The 18930-nt window shown below is 31.4% G+C and overlaps 3 protein-coding genes across 6 annotated transcripts in view; 2 read left to right on the forward strand and 1 right to left on the reverse strand.

Annotated features, from left to right (window-relative positions):
• Nucleotides 1-72: 72 nt before the first annotated feature.
• LOC123677059 lies at nucleotides 73-6516 on the reverse strand. Of its 2 annotated transcripts, none has more exons than XM_045613491.1 (10): nucleotides 6145-6516; nucleotides 5857-6091; nucleotides 5635-5805; nucleotides 5402-5573; nucleotides 4542-4651; nucleotides 4315-4486; nucleotides 4022-4160; nucleotides 2912-3014; nucleotides 558-676; nucleotides 73-500 (listed from the first exon to the last, which is right to left on the reverse strand). In XM_045613491.1, exons 1-10 carry the CDS (start codon nucleotides 6351-6353, stop codon nucleotides 128-130), a joined length of 1803 nt encoding a protein of 600 aa, XP_045469447.1. In that variant the 5' UTR covers nucleotides 6354-6516; the 3' UTR covers nucleotides 73-127. The 2 variants fall into 2 exon arrangements, 1 of the variants encoding a protein (XP_045469447.1); XR_006747047.1 differs by lacking the exon at nucleotides 73-500 and adding an exon at nucleotides 2423-2538 and having other exon boundaries at nucleotides 579-676.
• Nucleotides 6517-6763: 247 nt separating this feature from the next.
• Nucleotides 6764-13397, forward strand: LOC123677056 (tetratricopeptide repeat protein 21B-like). Of its 2 annotated transcripts, XM_045613487.1 has the most exons (8): nucleotides 6764-6965; nucleotides 7019-7274; nucleotides 7845-10222; nucleotides 10551-10970; nucleotides 11029-11198; nucleotides 11748-11852; nucleotides 12040-12436; nucleotides 12547-13397. In XM_045613487.1, the coding sequence occupies exons 3-8, from the start codon at nucleotides 8014-8016 to the stop codon at nucleotides 13194-13196; spliced, it is 3951 nt and encodes a 1316-aa protein (XP_045469443.1). In that variant the 5' UTR covers nucleotides 6764-6965; nucleotides 7019-7274; nucleotides 7845-8013; the 3' UTR covers nucleotides 13197-13397. The 2 variants fall into 2 exon arrangements, with proteins under 2 accessions (XP_045469443.1, XP_045469444.1); XM_045613488.1 differs by lacking the exon at nucleotides 7019-7274.
• Nucleotides 13398-17901: 4504 nt separating this feature from the next.
• The window catches only part of LOC123677061 (synaptic vesicle glycoprotein 2C-like), a 57885-nt gene continuing 56856 nt past the window's right edge, over nucleotides 17902-18930 (forward strand). The window contains exon 1 of one of the 2 annotated variants that reach the window (XM_045613494.1): nucleotides 17902-18339. In XM_045613494.1, coding sequence (XP_045469450.1) covers nucleotides 18240-18339 — 100 coding nt within the window. In that variant the 5' untranslated portion in view covers nucleotides 17902-18239. Of the gene's footprint in view, nucleotides 18357-18930 lie in introns of both variants that reach the window. The other variant, XM_045613499.1, reaches the window with a different exon arrangement.

Raw genomic sequence — 18930 nt, forward strand, 5'->3', positions numbered from 1 at the left:
ACATTTTTGTTTCATTAAAATTCCTGGAGTTGGTAAGCAAATATTTCATTGCAAAAAATTAATGAAAGGGTATCCATAGAAAATGATTTATTGATAATCAAATTTACAAGAAATTCATTAACATTAGTTACCTATTATGGAATTTGTCAGTTATATTAAGATTTGAAACATGAGTATGTGGAGATATTAAATCATAGTAATGAAGTTCTGGTATTGGAAATCCTTCTGTGAAAATTCTCTCATCTTTTTTGGCAAAAAACATTTTGTTTCGATCTTTACATACTTTCATATTTTTAGTCAATGTTTTCAACATTGTTTCAGTGGCAGTGTTGATTATTATTACCATGAGTTCTAAATTAGGATTTGCCTCGAGGAACTTTTTGAGATACACAACGCCAAAATTGTCAACATATTTACATTTAATAAATAAACGTTCCATTTTAGTCATTGCTGCAAGTCCAAAGAATATGTTTTCTAATGAAATTCGGTAAACCTCATACCTGAAATTGAATGATGTTAGAAAAATGGATTTCCAAAATACAACAAAATGTACTTGCCTTAGATTTTTCAAATTTTTGGCTAATGATAATGACATCCAGAAATCTTGATTAAAAGATTCATTCGATAATACCACATTAACCTTCAGTGTCTCTAGATAATTGCAGTTCTCAAATACCTGCAACATGATTCAATGTAAAATTTAAATTGTGAACTGTAAATAATAAGAGAGGCCCCAATTTTCAAAGTGAAGAATATGATAAATAATACAGATATAATTACTTAATATAGCCTAAAGTTTTCTAAAAAATTATTAAGTTAACAATTATAGTTAATTTGAAGGTCACCTTGAATATAAAGTAAATTAGCAACTGTTCACCATCGTAAGAGGCAAAAAGGATTCAATGATGAATGAAGTTGATTTCTTCTTCACATATTTGAATTCAGAGGGAATACTAATGAATCTAGTTTTTTTACCAGAAGTATTCAGTGTGGGGTAAATAATCGACAGTGCTGGCCACAGTTATAGAGCTTATACATAACTTAATTTCCTAAATCAAAGAGCGTTAAAAAAATTAATATGTTGAAATAAAGATTGCATCAATTAAAGTGCAAATTCCAATAAGACATGGTTTTCTGTAGTATAATCCAAATAAAAGTTGCATAAATTTATTACTTATAAACTACCAGGGCTAGGAATTTGTGTTGAAATATTCATAATAATCACTATCATGGTAGACATATGTATTTCTAATTTCATCATTATGTATCGTTTCTGAGAAGTGATATTAGGTAAATAAACTTTCTTCTTCTTCAAATTTAAAGGATCGTGTTAAATTTTTTTCCTCCAACGATTCTGAAGATTTATTTTTGGAAACTGATTAAAAAACTGAAATGAACATCAAACAGCGATTAGAACATTAATTTCTATACTTTCTGAAACCCAAACTTGATACTTTTGCTTGATATCTGAATGGAGAAATTATTAACAACATTAGATGTGCAGACGACACCGTTATTATGGTGAATGATATACATGGGTTGCAGAGGTTGATGGATAGGATAGTAAATGTGAGTGAAAAATATGGACTACATCTGAACGCGAAAAAGACGAAATTCATGATCATCTCAAAGAATAAAGAACTAACCGCTCAATTGAAGATCCACAACATGTTTGTACAAAGAGTCACCAGCTTTACTTACTTAGGAACGAACGTTAATGAAGATTGGGATCACTCCATTGAGGTGAAATGTAGAATCGAGAAAGCCCGAAGTGCCTTCCTCAAAATGAAAAAGCTTTTTACGAGTACCTTAGCTATGAAGACCAAAATAAGACTACTGAGGTGCTATGTCCTTCCGGTGTTTTTGTATGGTGTCGAAGCATGGACATTAACAGAAGCGTCCTGCAAGAAATTAGAGGTGTTCGAGATGTGGTTGTACCGTCGTATTATGAAGATCTCATGGGTTGACCACATCACGAATGCAGAAGTTCTCCGCAGATTAAACAAGGAGAAGGAGATCCTGTACCAAGTAAAAAGACGAAAACTTGAATACCTGGGTCACGTTATGAGAAATCCGGAGAGGTATCGACTTCTACAACTGATACTACAGGGAAAAATTCAGGGAAAGAGAAGCATTGTCGCCATCATGTTAGCCAACATCCAGAATGGATAGGCACCAAAAGAAGAAGAAGACATCAGTAATTGGTGGTATTCTTCATCACATAAACCGTGTTTACCAACTCCTATATTATCTCACCTATCGATCTAACGTGTCATTATCATAACAAAAATGGCGCCCAGTTCAAATATTGCATTTTTATTGATACACTTTTTGTTATTATATTAGTAAAAGCTTTGGTGACGCTCCAGTATGACAAATCAATTTCAAGAAATATAAGCAAAACTGATTATATAATAAATACCTAATACACAGCACATATATTTCTGGCTTCTTATAGGTGTTAATAAGAAAAATATTCACCAACTAGAATTCATAGTTTTATTCATTAGGATATTTTATTCTCTATATCAAGATTCCCTGTAAAAAACACGATGTTCCTTAATGCTATTCTATTTGGCTTTTTGAATATCGATACATATTTACATACATACGTTTTTTACAGGAACAACGTTTTTTGTTACAGCGCGAAGCATTTATGTAAGGTAGACCCAAATATTTTAAGTCCATTAGGTGTCATAATATGTCCCTTAATGGACTAAGAAAAATTACCTACCTTACATAAATGTTTCCCACCGTAACAAAAAAAGGTTGTTCCTATAAAAAATGTATGCTGTCACTTACAATACTTTGCCAAATATGTATCGATATATGGTGAGTATGCCAAAGTGTAAGTAAGTATAATTGGCAATTATTAGCAGAATGACTTTCAATCATTGCACTAAAACCTTACCTTTTTGATGAATACTCCATTCAGGGAAGCTGGAATCTCCAAAGTCAAATGAGTTAAATTTTTTAAGTATTGTATAAAGTAATATATCCTGAATCCTTCATACCTGCAAAATACGAAATATTGATCCAGTTTAGTATAATATGTGTTCAGGGGGAGTTTTAGAGCTACACTTTAAATGTAACCATTGATTTCTCTCATAAAATAAAACACTTGTTTCCTTTGCCATTTTTCCAGATTCAGCACAGGTGAAAAGATACAGGTTATTAAAGACAGTTAAGGAACCATCTGCTGCTCTTTTAAAATTTTGTAGTCACTGTGTTGAAGTATTATTTCAATGAAATTGAAGATATGGTCATCAAAGAATATTTTACTAGAAAAAAATTCAGGAAGCTTTTTTCTTGTTTTGAAACAAATGCTTCAGAAAACAAAATATCATATATTGTATTCATTCGGTCTAAAAATGTTGTGTAAACAGGCTCTTCATAAATCGGAGGTACAAATGGACTGAGAGATTCCTTAGATAAAGACCTATAAACCCAACAAATGATTTGTTGTCGAGATACAGAATGTTTAAGTTTTTTCTCATAGCATCTGCGATTCGCAAGACATTAATTGAAATTTAGCATACATATTCAAATTTAAAGATTACATTATATGAAATGCCAATTTTGAATGCAAATCTCCAGGGTGATATTTTTTCTGGAAGTGCTCTTTTTTTCTCCAGAACTTTTGTTTGGTGGACCTCTGGTGGTTAAGAAAAAACTTTGATTTGAAAATTTACTTCTTGGGTTTCTTGCAGTTTTGTCAAATTTGTTCGAGAAAAAAAATCAAACAATTCACTTGAAATCCAATGTGATGAATAAATTAATTATTAGTTTCAATACTAATTTTCTTGATCTGTAGCAATGATTCATCAAAATTTTATAAACTTGTATAATCATCATAAGAAAAGTAGGACAAGTAGCATGAAATTATCCAAGGAATCTCTCATTTTCTCTTGTACCTCCATTTAGGAACACTCTGAATGAAAGTAAATGTTTAGATAAATGAATAAACAATGCCAACATTTGCATACAATCAATTGACAACATTCCATTGGAATTTTCTCACCTGCAACATGTGTAAAGTTCTAATTTCTTCAAGTTAGCTAAATTATCCACAAACTTTTTATGTTCTTCTGAAAGGGGTTCATTATGATCATATTTTTTTTTCTTCTTAGGATTCTCTTCCGAGTTTGCGAGTCGTTTATCTGAGAATTATCAAAGACAATTTATTGGTAAATTTTTGAACCTTTATAAGAGATATCAGTTATTTATCATTACTAGTTGTAAGAATGGGAGTTGTACACTTGATCTTACTGATTTTCAACAAGAAAAAATACCCTCGCCATGCAGAGCACTCACCTGTGACTAAACAGTTGGTCAAAGCTAATTTCTGCAATTTTTTGGAGTTATTTGAACATATAATTTCCTTTATTGCATTTATATACCTGGGACAACATAAATTTGGATAATGCATAAAATTGAGTTCCTCAAATTCAATTTTGTTTATGTTTGTAAGGCCATAATGTAATTTCTGAAAAAAAAGAAAAATTAATATAGAACACTATCACATACCGATTATAGAATACCTTTGCATCAGATAACCCAAAAGGGACAGATGTGTGAAGCTCATTTAATACTTTCCAAGCAGGACTAGCAGCTAATGTTCGAGGATCGGGGCTTTTAGACTCAAGCTTCTCTGAAATAAAATGTTAATGAAGGCATAGTCCACTTCAGTATTTTTCTATGTTAAGTATTGACAAAATGATTATATTTTCAGAATTCAGGTTGTTGCTTTAATAGAAAATGCAAAATAAAACTTCAAATATTTTTCCTATGTTGAAAGTAATGTTTTTCAAGATCCAAATATTTCCACAAAAAAGAGCTATACAATATATATATATATATATATATATATATATATATATATATATATATATATATGTATGCAGTTTTTAAAAACTAAACTACTATTTATATTTACACCTAAATATATTTTAAGGTCTCTTAATCCCTTAATGGAATTAACACAATAACACTTTGCAATAATCGTCAATGGGTTTGGCACTATGATTCCACATTTTTCACTTCTGAAAAAATTGCTTTTCATTATCATTATTTACAGTATCTTAGAAAATTTTACTTTTTACATGAACAGGACATATTCAAATTAGATGAAATTTATATGGAAGAATTTAATTCAATAACAAATATAAATATAAAGCTATTAAAGGCAGTCATCAACTGTAAAATTAGTCTAGTAGATTAAAATATTAAGATCCCAAGAATTTCAAGTATGTGTATTAACAAAGCACATATATGCATTTAAATGATATATAAAAATAACAAATTTGTTTCATCCCAAAAAGGATTACAAAGCATTTCCTTCTATCAGTTGACCCAGACCAATAATGGCAGTTTCAACTTATTTACCAAAAATGTTATTTACCATAGTAAGCTTCTCTACCAGATTTTTCACTAATGAATATTTTAGTTAACCCTTTGAACTTCAAATCACTGAACATTGAGCACAAAGCTTTAAAAGCAAATATCTTCAAATTACTTCCTGTATATGCTAAATGATCATAATCAAGAGGATAAGAATTTGTAACATCATGAATCTAAAAAAATATTATAGTAATTATTAATGATACTACAACAAAGCTGAGAATAAAAACAAACCCATAATTCACTTAATTGTTTTAGCTTTTTAATAAGACATTGTAAGCGGTACTGACAAGTAAAATCTTTTTTTGAGATAATCTGTACGCATAAACTTTCAACATTAGGAAAATATTGAGCATGAGAGTCTTGTAATTCCTTGTCATCTATTGTGACTGCCAATTTTTTCAACTGAAAAATAACCTTCATCAGAGAAAATTAATTTAAAATTATAGTACCAACCTTTTTTGATTTATAACTTAGGCTGTCAGTCTTTGAAATACCAACTTTAGTTCCTATTAGATAAAGTTCTTCTAGATTTACCAATTTTTTCAAACATTTTCTTATTTCTGAAGCTGCAATCCAATACACATTTGTGATATTTAGTACTGTGACTATATCTGGACATACATTTTTCATTATTGTTGAAAACGAATAAGATCTGTTGAATCCATTCCTTTTTGAAAGGTTTATACAGCTGAAAAAAATTTAAGTTCTAATAATATTGATTATACACTGTAATTGTCTTACCTTAATATATTTTTTTCGCCATAAAGATATGCATATCGATTATAGCATTTACAAAAATTGATCACATCTAATGTAGTCAACTGCTCTAAAATCTTTAGCAAAATTTCATCAGGAAGATAATTGAAATATGAATTACAATCAACGCTAGTCGATGTGTCCATTGCAAAAATGACACTAAAGAATAAAGATCTTATAAAATATGTAAACATTTGAAATGTTAACCAAGAACTGTCAAATGTTCATAAAATTTTATTCTTCTCTTTCTTCTAATGTCCTATCGGTTCTGTGCTATAGGGATATAGGGTGATGGGCATAGGGGTCTGATTCAGGAAAGGGGGCTCTCAGAGATATGAAGTAGGTAGTAGGTATGTTCATTCAAAAATCTAAAGGATAAATAATAATATAATATAATAAATGTATTTGTGGCCATCGACCTGAGTCCTTCAGCCACAATATATTATATAAACAAAATTAAAGAATAAACAATGTACTCATATGTCATGTACTCCATATCTCTGGGCGCTCTCTCCTAGAATTTTTGGCCCCGCCTACAACTGTCATATGAGGAGTAGAGCGATCGACGTTGCCAAACTTGAAACCATTTTTCTGCGATAAGAACAGAAAAATTATTAAGATGTACGTCTCTGTGTGAAACGAGCCTAAGAGATTTGATATATTCTGTAGTCTAATTCAAACAAATCAAAATAATATTTTTGGTATTTTGTTGAACCGTATATTGATCAAAGTCAATTGATATGATATAGCTTATTTTCTGATATAATGTTTGTCAATATTAAGAAAAGTTGGACAAAGTTTCATGAGTAAGTATCGATTTTATATTATTATATCGGAAAGCACTTTGCACACATTCTAGTTTGAAAAATTTGGTTATGGCTGGAACTAGGAGCACCCCTTCTTTGTCCACTTCTACTGATTCTAATATAATTGAAGTTATTAATAACTTGAAAGAAGGGAATGTTGAAAATAATGGGAAAGAATTACTGGTATTGCTGAAAGGAACACATTATGCAAAAATTTGTTTTAAGAAAAATAAGCAAACTTATGACTTGCAACACACTGAAATTCCTGATGAATACCAAGGAAAGGGTTTAGGATCCATTTTTGCTGAGGTATTTTTCAAACATACTAAATTGAAAGTCGTGATTTCACTCCTTTGGTATTTCCAATTTTTTTTTGGCTATATCAATGCTCAATTTATCCATTCCCATTGTAGATGACTTCAATATATGTAGGTTCTCAAAAATAAATTAATATAATCTATACAATCAATTACGTATATGATAATGAAAAACAATATAATATTTCTGTTATTTTTCATAACACAACAAATGTTTCATTATACCATGAGTTGAAAATCATGTATCCAGAAATACTCACCTGAAGAAGTTATGGTGTGACAAAATAATAATGAAAAAATGGAAATGGCAGAAATATATATGTATATATTTTAATTTATAATCTTATCATGAATTTTTGTCAAGTAAAGACTAAAACGATAAATTAATCAATAAAAAAATCAGAAAAACTAATTCATATGAAACTGATTTGATTTAAGTCTAAACCTGTTGAGACATGGAATGTGATTAAAGTCACTATTGTAATAAAAATATTCTTTAAATATTTCCTCATATTGGTGTTCAGAGTCTTCTACTGTGAGATGAAGTTTATTTTTGTTACAGAAAATATTGAGTCATCTGATTGAACAAGACAAAACAGTGAAAATAAAATTATCCTGTGAATACTTGCAACACTTTTGTGAGAAAAATAAAATGAAATATGATAGTTATATAGAGAAATAGATCTTATGCAATAAAACAGTTCATTGATAACTAAGATTTTCATTTCACAATGGATATGGAAGAACTTAAAGTTAATATATTTTACTTCTTTAGAGAAAAATTTTACACTTCAGCATTGAACGCATCAAAAGAAGGGATTGGAAAATTTAAAGGAAATTCTTGTTTCCACCTATTTCATGCCTTAGCATTGGTGTCAAACAATCATATTGAAGAGGGTATTCAAGTCCTCGAGTCAATTATATCAGAAAATGATATAAAATTGTCAGTTATTATAGCACTAATGTATAGTAATAAGTTGCTGGGTGTATCTAATAAAGAAGTATATTTCAAGTTAGATGCCCAAATGAAGGAAACTAGAAAAGTTGCTGAACCTATTGATTTTTTTTATTCTGGATTTGTTTTGTTTGCATTGAATAAATTGGAGAAATCGTTAGATTACTTGGATAAAGCCTTGACTTTGCAATCAGGTCTTTTAGAATGTTGGACTTTGAAAGGCTGGGTTTTGTTAGAACTGAAAAAATCTGGGAAGAAATCGGTGGCTATCATATCAGAAGTTTTTCTACAATCTCTTCAGTCAAGACCCAACCTTGATTCTTTCTTAGGACTTGGAGAAGCTTATTTGTATGAAAATAATTATGAGGAAGCTCAGTCTGTTGCTAATAAGACTGTAGTCAGATATCCAAATATGGATCTTCCTCTTTTACTGAAGTTGAAAGTACAGTTGGCTATGCAAGAGTGGGATCATATTGATGAAACTTTGAGCAGAATCCTGACACTGAATAATAACTCCTTGGATGCATTAAGAACGTTAATATTAATTACAATTTGCCGTGATGCTAACTATAATGAAGCTATTAAGTCTATCAAAAAATTCATGTCAGTTTTTGATTGTATAGAACCAAAAAATGGTCCCTTTTTATTGGAAACTGCAAAATTATTTTCTGAGGTGTGTGAAGGAAATGCAGATGTTCTTCAAGAAACTTATACCATGATGGAAGAAGCTGCTCGTAATTTTCCTGATAATGCAAATTTTTTTTGTGAACTTGGCTTTCACTGTCTAATACAAAACGAAATAAAAGGTGCTTCACGATTCTTTAAAAGTGCTCTCAAAATCGAACATTCATCGACCAAAGCATTAATTGGTTCGATAATTGTTGATCTTGAACAGAATGGGGTTTCAGAACAGTTGAAAGAAAAAATTGAGCATCTGCTTGACATAAAAGGAGCTCAAAATTCTTCAATCACTATGTTACTCAAAGCTAAGATGAGTGAAACTGAGGAAGAAGCCATTAGTTGTTTGAACAAAGCATCTGATTATCATTTGAATCCCTTAAAACATTATCCCTATTCAGTTAGTTTCCTCAAATATTTGAATCCACATTTTATGCTTCAATTAGCAAAGGAATATTTGAAATATATTCCATTTGTTTCCGATTTTACCTACACTATTAAACCACGAACTCCTAGTGCTGTGGCAATAGCTGTAGAAAATATTTTGACTATTTTGCATAAAGCTTGCTCTGGAATGGTGGAGCCGCTATTTCTTTTAGCGAAAATTCAGTATCATCTTATTGGAGATGTGAATAATGCTACTGCAAATCTTGAAATCTTATTGAAAAAAGATAATTTACCTAGTGAAGCCTATCTTCTCATGGCACAGATACAAATTTGCAATGGAACTTATGAGAGAGCGTCACAGATTTTAGAAGAAGGTTTGAGTATTGACTTCAAATTGAGGGAAAATCCAATATATCACTTTATTAATGGAATTATACAAAAAAGAATGAACACTCTGCAAGAATCAATAAAATCACTAACTACTGCAATTTCAATTATCTCAGAAAAACAATCAAAGGATTCTAAATTACAAGCATACAACATAGATATAAATGAAAAAGCGGCAATATTTATAGAGCTAATAGATGCTCATAATCAAATTGGACAAGTTGATGAAGCAATGAAACTCCTTGAAGAAGCCACTGAAGAACTTCAAAAAACACCTGAAGAATCAAGAATTGTTCTGCTGTGTGCTGAACAGGCTGTGAATCATAATAATATACAAGGTGCGCTTGAGTTACTAGGCAAGGTTGACAGTTCAGATCCTTATTATTCTCAAGCAAGGACCAGGTTTGCAAATATTCTTTTGGAATTCAGAAAGGATAAACATGCTTATTTAGATTGCTATTTAGAAATGGTCAGTGAAAATGCTTGCATAGAAACGTACATGCTATTGGGTGATGCATATATGACAGTATTAGGTAAGTAGAAATACTAGTCAAACAAAGTTATTTGATACTTCAAAAACTCAGAGTTTTAAGAAAAACTTTTATTCTTCGAATCATAAACTATTTCTAGACCTTGAAGAATACATATATCTCCAATTTATGCAAGTCTATCAAGGAATGTTGGAAATATTTAATTTTAGAAGTTATATTAATTCAATATCAAATAGAGTTTATAATTCTGAGGTAATAAGAGCAATAAAGTTTATGTTTAAACTTTCTCGAAAAATTTACTTCTTGGGAATTAGATTTTATAATTTTAGTCCATCATTTACTTATTCAAATATAAATATTTCTATTCAAGAACCTGATTTAGCTATAGAGACTTATCAAAAAGCTCTGAAAGAAAATCCAAGAGATCCATATATCAATCAGAAGATGGGAGAAACTCTGGTTTTTGCACATTATTTCCATAAAGCTGTAGATTTCTATAAAGAAGCAATAGAACTGACCAATCATGCAGATTTGAAACTACAATTAGCTCATCTATATATGCAAATGAGGGAATTCATCAAAGCTGAGCATCTTCTCATTAGCGAAATTGAAGTTGAAAGCACCAATAACATTGACGATTTGAATTTTCTTCAATATAAGACCAAACTATTGAATTTATTGGCTACTATCCAAGAGAAGGCAGGGAATAAAGCAGGAGCACTCATTACTCTGAAGGATGCCAGAGATAATCAAAATAGAGTGAAAAAACGTTTAGCAATAGAGTTGCCAAGTGAGTTACTTATTGCCATTGATAATAAGAATTTGATTTTTTTTTTAATTCTTTTAAGGAGTCCCACAAAGTGAAATTGACATTTTGGTATCTATTTACACCAAACTGGCAGAAATGTCTATCCAAAACAAGGATAATGATGAAGCTATTAATTATTACAAAGAAGCTTGTGAAGTTCAACCAGAAAATGTATCTATATTAGGTGCCTTAGCTAAACTTTATATTCAGGTAAGTAACCATAAATATAACATCAAAGGATTTCACGGCGAGATCATTCAACAGAATTGGAAAATTCTGTAATCGCCAAACATGCTCTTACCAATAGACACAATATCCTATTATCAAAGACAGAAATTCTCTCGTATATTAAGAGCTTTTACCTGTAAATGAATATGGAAGTCATCGAAATATACAAAAATTAACAGAGGATGAGAAACACCAATAGTTCATAGCACCTGGTCACGAGTAATAGATCGTATAAAAACTGAAACTATTAGAAATTGAGGGGATGAACCACATAGCTCCGCCCCCTCTGGTGGGGAAAGTATAAATACTACATCAGGTCAGAATCGACATTCGTATTGGAAAAATTTAGCGAAAAGTCAGGTGGAAACTGACTAGAGTACGGCTAAAAATCTGGAATTTTACAATTCTGTTGAAACCATTAATTATCACAAATATTATTTATGGTTTATAAAGCCCAGAGTTATTGAGTTGATATTGATTTTTGATAAATAACATCTGCACAAGCTATATTCTGGATAATGCGTATTTTAGATGAATGCTTTGGAATTATGTCAGCAAACTTGTGGAACTATTTTGGACATAGACAGTGAAAATGAAGAGGCATCACTTTTAATGGCAGATATTGCATTTCACAAGGTGAGAAAATCAAGCAAATCTTTATATTATTTCACACAGTGAAGTATCAAAAAGCAAAATGTTTATTCTTCAAAAAATACGTTGTCTGTGAAAGATTGAATATCAAATTATCTGAATGTGAAAGCTTTTTGATCCACCATGCAAATTGAAAAATGTGAAACAATTATGAAATTTGTAATTGTTTCAGGTTGATTTTGACATGGCGTTATTTCACTTCACTCAGTTACTTGCAAAACAACCCACCAATTGGAATGCCCTAGTGAGATTGGTAGAGGTTATGCGCAGAACAGGAAATTTGGAAGATTTGCCTGAATATCTTAATAATGCAGAAAATATGTGTGAGAATCCGTTGAAAGAAGGAGGATTATTATACTCTAAGGCTCTTTATCAATGGTATGCCGGTAATTTGAATAGTGCTTTGAGGAACTTCAATATTACTAGACAGGATTTAGATTGGGGTTTAGATTCAATTTATAATATGATAGAAATATGTTTGAATCCAGAAGATGACATGTTAACTGATCAGTTGATGGATAATGATGATTTGGAATATAGAGATTCTAGATCTATGGCATTGAAAACAGGTAGGTTGTTCAAAAATATTTTTATTTCATTTTATTTTTGGATTTCAAAGAATTACTGTTCAATTTTTTTCAACAAAATGAATACAGCTTATGATTTTGTTTTTCCATAGCTGATCGCTTATTGAAAGAATTGAAGCAGAAACTGGGTGAAAGTGTTCTCAAATATAAGCTTATGTTGAATTTTCGGCTTTTGGCTACCAAAGAGAAACCTTTGGTGGAGCAGGGTTTGGAAGCGTTCATTGCACTAGCCTCACAAAATGTCTACAAAGACAATATTGGTGTTATTTTGGGCATGTCTACTGCTTATACCCTCTTGAAACAGTCACAAAGAGCTAAAAATCAACTGAAAAGAGTTGTTAAAAACTCGTGGACATTTGAGGATGCAGAATATTTAGAGAAATGTTGGCTGCTTCTAGCTGATTACTATATCCAATCTGGAAAATATGATATGGCCTCTGATTTATTAGCTAAGGTAACTTATTATAACAAAAGCTCCAGAAAGGCTTATGAATATCTTGGTTATGTATCTGAGAAGGAACAGAAATATAAGGATGCTGCTGCTAACTATGAATTGGCCTTTAAATATACAGGAAAGAGTAATGCTTCTATTGGTTACAAGTTAGCATATGCTCATTTGAAATCGAAAAATTACCCTGATGCAGTCGATGTTGCCCAGCAAGTTATCAAGCTAAATCCTGAATATTCATTAAGGATAAAAAAGGATATTCTTGATAAATCGATGAGTAATCTCAGAGTGTAAGAAGTTTACGTAATGCAATTAAAATATTACTGATTGTACTAGAACGTTTTTGACATATGTCTGTAATCATTAATTTTTAGTTACGATGTTTGATGCACAATGCACAATTTAATTTTTATCATGTGATATTTGAAATCAATCCGTCCAAGTTGTATTAATGTTTTTAAGTGGATAAATAAATCAATAAAAGTCTGAAGTGATTTGATTTAATTTTTGAAATATCCCCTTTTATCACCAAACACCTGAACATGCAATAAAGGAAAATCACATAATATAACACACCTTTTGATAAGCCATGATCCTAAACACGTTTTTGCTTAAAAGTTCAGCTTCATTCATCAACATAGCCAAATTTCTTTCCGAAGTACTTTTTACCATTGTTATCGATGAAGTAGAGATTGAATAACACTTATCAAGGCAATGCTTTGATTGCATAGTATTTTTCCCATTGAAAAACAGTATTTTTTCAATACAAGACATTCGTTTTTATCCATTTTCAAACAACAACAAATGTCAGTAAACCTTTAATATCTCGATCCAGACTTAATTCTATGATTTAACACGCATCTTTTAAAGCTTTGTACTAATGAGAAAAACATTTTTTTCATTCTAAAAATGATCTTAATGTTTTTTATAGTGTCGTGAATGTACTACGAATTAATATTCATCCAAATTTATTATATCGTCTTCAAAATAGGTCATTTTTACGTCAATCATCAAAATATTTTTCGAATTATATTGCAGGAGCTTACTTCTATATCAACTCGCCCCGCGTATTTTCTTTTTTTATGCATTAATCAAAATATTTTTGAATTATTCTGCTGGAGCTAACTTCTATACCTACTCGCCGCGTATTTTTTTTATGCATTACAGGGATAGACATGCCCAGATGTTCTAGAAATTAAGTCTAAACGTGTTTATCACAATTTGATGATAACAGACGGAGATTTCAGTTGATACATCAATTTAGCGATAGATACAGATATAATAGATAAGATACCGAAGACATTTATTTTATGGAATACATGGCGATGATTTTTCATAGTGAGAGCTTATCTGGATGATGTCATCAAGATGACTTTTGAAATCTTTCTCTATGGTTACATAATTGATCTAACTGGGAATTTCTGATGATTTTTTTTGTGGTATTTTTATCGATGAGGATTTTACATAATAGATATGAAGTTTACTGAGGTGAATATTCATTGATTGTGATTTTTTTAATTTCAAATTTGTATTCGTTAATTGAGTTTATAGGTTTTGAAATTCGGGGATTAAGCTAGGAGAATAGAAGAGAATCAAATTCAATAGCTCTTATAATTTGCATGACAGTCAATGTATTGCTCTCGTTCTTCGAATAAATCGCTCAATTATTCCATTACAATGTCTGTCTGTCCGTACACACGTTAACTCCTTGAACGGAAAGACTTGGAAACTCATCAAAATCATAAATCATTAAAGCGAAATATCGAAAAAATGAGGAAATCTCTGACGTGAAGTCAAGAGCTTTTGAGCACTCGTTCAACCAATTGCTCTCTTGAAGACCACATATAGTATATACTCATAGCAGCTTTGTAGTTTCTAATGGCGCATGAATGTACCAATCCCAAGTGCTTTACTCATTTTTTGATTCAATTTTTGGATTTTCTACAATTCAAAACAAAAATGATGAATATCGTTATGGGCGTAGGCAAAATTTTTTCTTCGTGCTAATGTTTTTTTAAAGGCATTTGAAAAAAAAATAATAAAAATTACTGAATTGAAACAACTGCATTTCGTGAGTACTCATTCAATGGATGTACAATTTTATTACATTTTTTATGTGAGCACAGCAATGAATTTTGATATTATTCAATATTTTCAAGATTCCGCTATGAACTTCAGTGAAATACAGTACATTATTTGAGGTGAGTGATAATTAAGATTTGTTGCTACTTTAACTCTTCAAGTTACGTGTCATTTCTTACTTTTTTCTTTGGATATACCTTAGGCGATATTAGATATGTACGAACAAGAAGAAAAAAAACGAATAAATATACAGATTGTTTTAGTTCGTAAGTAAATATTAAGAGAATACATTAATTGGAGGGGAAAAACCAAATTTGATTTCAAGGGCATATATAATGAATAAGTGATCGAAAGCCGTGTGCTAATCTCGATTTTTTCAGCGCTTGTCCCCTGAATAGATCGCTATATCATTTTGTCATTCTTCTATTCATTACCATAATATGAACGTAAAAACCTAAACATTTTCAGGGTGGGTTTAGATCTAGAATACCGTTAAGTTTGTTATAATAGGCCAACCATTAATAAAATATGAATACTTGGGGTATTAAAATTGAAGAAAAAATATATTATAAAACAATTACTGAACTATTATTCTAGAGGAAGCCGTAATATGTTGGAAATTTTGAGAAAAAAGGTGAGCCTCGAATTGTACCTATATTGAATTTAACTGTAAATTCGTCTCATCAAATAAAAACTTTTTTTATTTTAGTCGATTCAACTCAGGTGAAAAATTATTAGCATTTATTGATTTCAGAATGGGCTGAAAGGCACTTCTGTTCTTTCGATGTTTGAACTACCGAGATAAAACAGAACTCAATCATTGTGAATATATAAGATGTTTGAATTATCTATTTGGATAGACATTGCTAGATTCAGGAATATTGAGGTTGAATTTGCAGTAGATCACATTTTGCATATTATTAGGTCTTGTAAAATGAATAGATGGTTTTAATTATCTGCATCTTGCGTTGTATAAGTCCGATCGGGTTCCACTAGATGGCGTTAGAGAGAAGAGATTTCCTACTACAAAAACTTTTCTGATAGTCTTGTGATTAGTTGACTCAGTTTAGGTTGAGCATGCGTCAAAGATGGCCACTAGCAAAAAGAAAATATATTTGATAGTATTTCTTCGATAAAGATGAAAATGCAAGCCAGGCGGCTGAAAATGTGAATATGTAGTTTTTATGCTTCTGATTCTGTAACATCGAATCATACGCAATTTTGGTTTCGTCGATTCCGTTTCGGTAATTTCGATGTTAAAGATGGACCACTCAGTGGAAGGTCAATTGTCGATAAAATCATGGACATTGTTGAGCCCGACCGTCATGTAAGCATTGTTTCGATTGCCGAAGAGCTAAAGATTGCACAAAAAACCATTTGGAACCATTTGCATAAGGCTGCTCTCAAGAAGAAGATTGATGTTTGGGTACCAATTGTACCATACGAGTTAACGCAAAAAAAACTCATGGACGACAACGTCAAGCGAAAACGGCCGTGGTCGAATCGCGAGGTGCCGGCGGAAACGGTGGCCAAGTTAGGATTGACGGCTAGTAAGGTTTTGCTGTGCGGCCAGCTTTGTCCAATAGAAGATGCATTGTATTCCATCAGGACAACGCCAGGACACACACATCTATAGTGACTCGCCAGAAGCTCCGGGAGGTTCTTATGAATCCACCTTATAGTCCAGATCTGGCACCAAGTGATTTCCATCTTTTACTGGCTTTCCTGTCCATGGCGACTTCTATGAAAGATATCTATTACCTCCAAAATGGCAAAAAGTTATTGAACAATACGGCGCGATTTGACCTAATTCGGATCAATATAACTATGGTACTTAAATCCTTGTTTTTCATGCAAAAATAATGGAGCGCGGCAACATTGCCTTACCCAGGTTTGTAGCATTTCCTTGTTCAGGGTTGTATTCATAATAATGGTGTGATGTGAAATTTGTCGAATTTTCAATTCCACTTTGGATATCTTCAGAATGATGCATTTTCGGAAAACCGATTGATTACTTTTATTTTCTGAAATGATCGAGTATTCTAACAGTGACTTTGAATTATAGAAATAAGAAAGCAATTAGAAAATTGCTTTCTTATTTCGTTAAGTTTCATGAATCGGCAAGCGCAAGAATTTGACATACTAAGGCTTATATAATTACAAGATCAGAAAAAATTTGATTTGACTCAAACAAAGATGTCTTAGATATCTATCATCAGAGGTCAGTAGTAATAAGATGTCATTAGAAGTAGAAAAAAATACCTTTTACTCGTAGTTATAGAGAACTTCATACCAAAATTTATTTTATTCTGATTGATCATATTAAAGCTGAAAAGGAACAATTTTTTTTCGAAATTTTAACAGCCTGACAATAAGAGCGGTGTCAGGGGGGTCATGAGCCCCCTCTCCCCCCAAATGGAATGACCTAACATTTCATATGCTTTTCAAGCAGACAAGGTACGAATTGGTCCTATCAAAAATCTTGAAGCCCATAACGGCGTTCCCCCCCAAAATTTAAGGTTAGGACCGCCCCTGCAGCCTGATGTATCTTGTCACCTTTGCTGAATCTGGAAAAATGATAAAAGGAAAAAGTGTTTTATTTGAAGTGAGAAATCTATTGTTGAATTTAACGTACACCTTCAAGACTCACCTTGTATGCCTAATCTTCGTATTATACGGATTAAAAAGCCTTCTTGAGCGGGTTAAACGGTTATGCCGAATCTTATTTCAAAGCGATATGTATATGTATAACGAGTGACGCATAATGGTCGTCCGCCGAAATACAAGTTGTGGCTATTCCATATTTTAAAGATAAGAAGTAATTATTAGGCGTATTTTTTCCTTCTCACTTTCAGGCAACAATTCGTCTGCGATAAAACCGTTCGAGCCATTGTCGTCCCAACTCATCGTTCGCTTTGCGAAATTTGGTGAACTTGCACCAGTTTTCTAGTTTCAACATCTTTCGCGGGTTTCTTTAAATAGCGTGTATAAACATCAACACATCTTCGTGTCTAGCCAAGAAAATCGTCTTTTTTAATTATCGCACTGTCGGCAATTGTTTTTTTGCTAAACGTCAATTGTCATCAATTGATCCCAATTGTGGGGATAGAATTCCCGGCAAATCGAAGCGTTGTGGGACAATCTCAGTCAAACACGTGTTTTTGAAGAAGAATGTAATGCTACAATTATTTTTAAAACTAAATTGTTGCCAAGAGCATAATATACATTCAGTGTCTATAGGTGCTAGGTGGCATTATGACAAAACATAGAAACGGTGTGACTTCTGCTGTGGTATGGGCAGGAAGCGATATTATAGTACAAGTATGTCCACTGGATGAAGAACAATTTATCGATGGTCAGTGAGTTACGCATGTAAGCAATTTATGAATTTATAGATTTAGTGATTACTAATTTTTTTTGCATTTATGTTTACCTTAAAATATTTTTCAAAATTTTGTTCAAACTTTTTTTTTTCGTAGAGTTTCTCTCACATTTTTAAAAGCTTAGATATTTGTTGCTGTCAAACGAATCAAATTCGTTTCTATAGTTAAAAACGAAAAGATATTAAATATTCAAATTATAAGTTTTCGGCATCTATCTACAATCCAAATTTTCGTATTCAGTGTGTTCAACTGGACTATTCTTTCAGTTCATTTTTCCTCTATAGTAATTTCATTCAGAACATACATATTATGATATAATTATCTAAGTACTTTATGTTTATATCTTTTTTTATTTATTTATATTCCTTTTGGGTGGTATGTAATTATTTCGTTATATTTTAAGTGACATTTCACATTAGCTTTTTCACAACACTTCTACGAATTTTTTTTGCTAACATTGAATGCTTTTAGGAAAAATATCTAGTTGGTTTCATTTACCAAAGCACTAATGCTCTTTGCGTAGTTTTTAATAGTAGGTACCTATTTCTAGAGGAAATTCTTTG

Source organism: Harmonia axyridis, chromosome 3 (genome assembly GCF_914767665.1).
Source record: "Harmonia axyridis chromosome 3, icHarAxyr1.1, whole genome shotgun sequence".
NCBI lineage: Eukaryota > Metazoa > Arthropoda > Insecta > Coleoptera > Coccinellidae > Harmonia > Harmonia axyridis.

Excerpts from the sequence above, each read along its gene's own strand:
- LOC123677059 (XM_045613491.1), bottom strand. The coding sequence starts at position 6,353 with ATGTTTACATATTTTATAAGATCTTTATTCTTTAGTGTCATTTTTGCA. Across the intron at positions 5,806-5,856 it reads TAAGTTATAAATCAAAAAAG|TTGAAAAAATTGGCAGTCAC; the intron begins GTTGGTACTATA and ends GTTATTTTTCAG. Across the intron at positions 4,487-4,541 it reads TTGGGTTATCTGATGCAAAG|AAATTACATTATGGCCTTAC; the intron begins GTATTCTATAAT and ends CTTTTTTTTCAG.
- LOC123677056 (XM_045613487.1), top strand. The coding sequence starts at position 8,014 with ATGGATATGGAAGAACTTAAAGTTAATATATTTTACTTCTTTAGAGAA. Across the intron at positions 10,223-10,550 it reads TGCATATATGACAGTATTAG|AACCTGATTTAGCTATAGAG; the intron begins GTAAGTAGAAAT and ends TTTCTATTCAAG. Across the intron at positions 11,853-12,039 it reads CAGATATTGCATTTCACAAG|GTTGATTTTGACATGGCGTT; the intron begins GTGAGAAAATCA and ends TAATTGTTTCAG.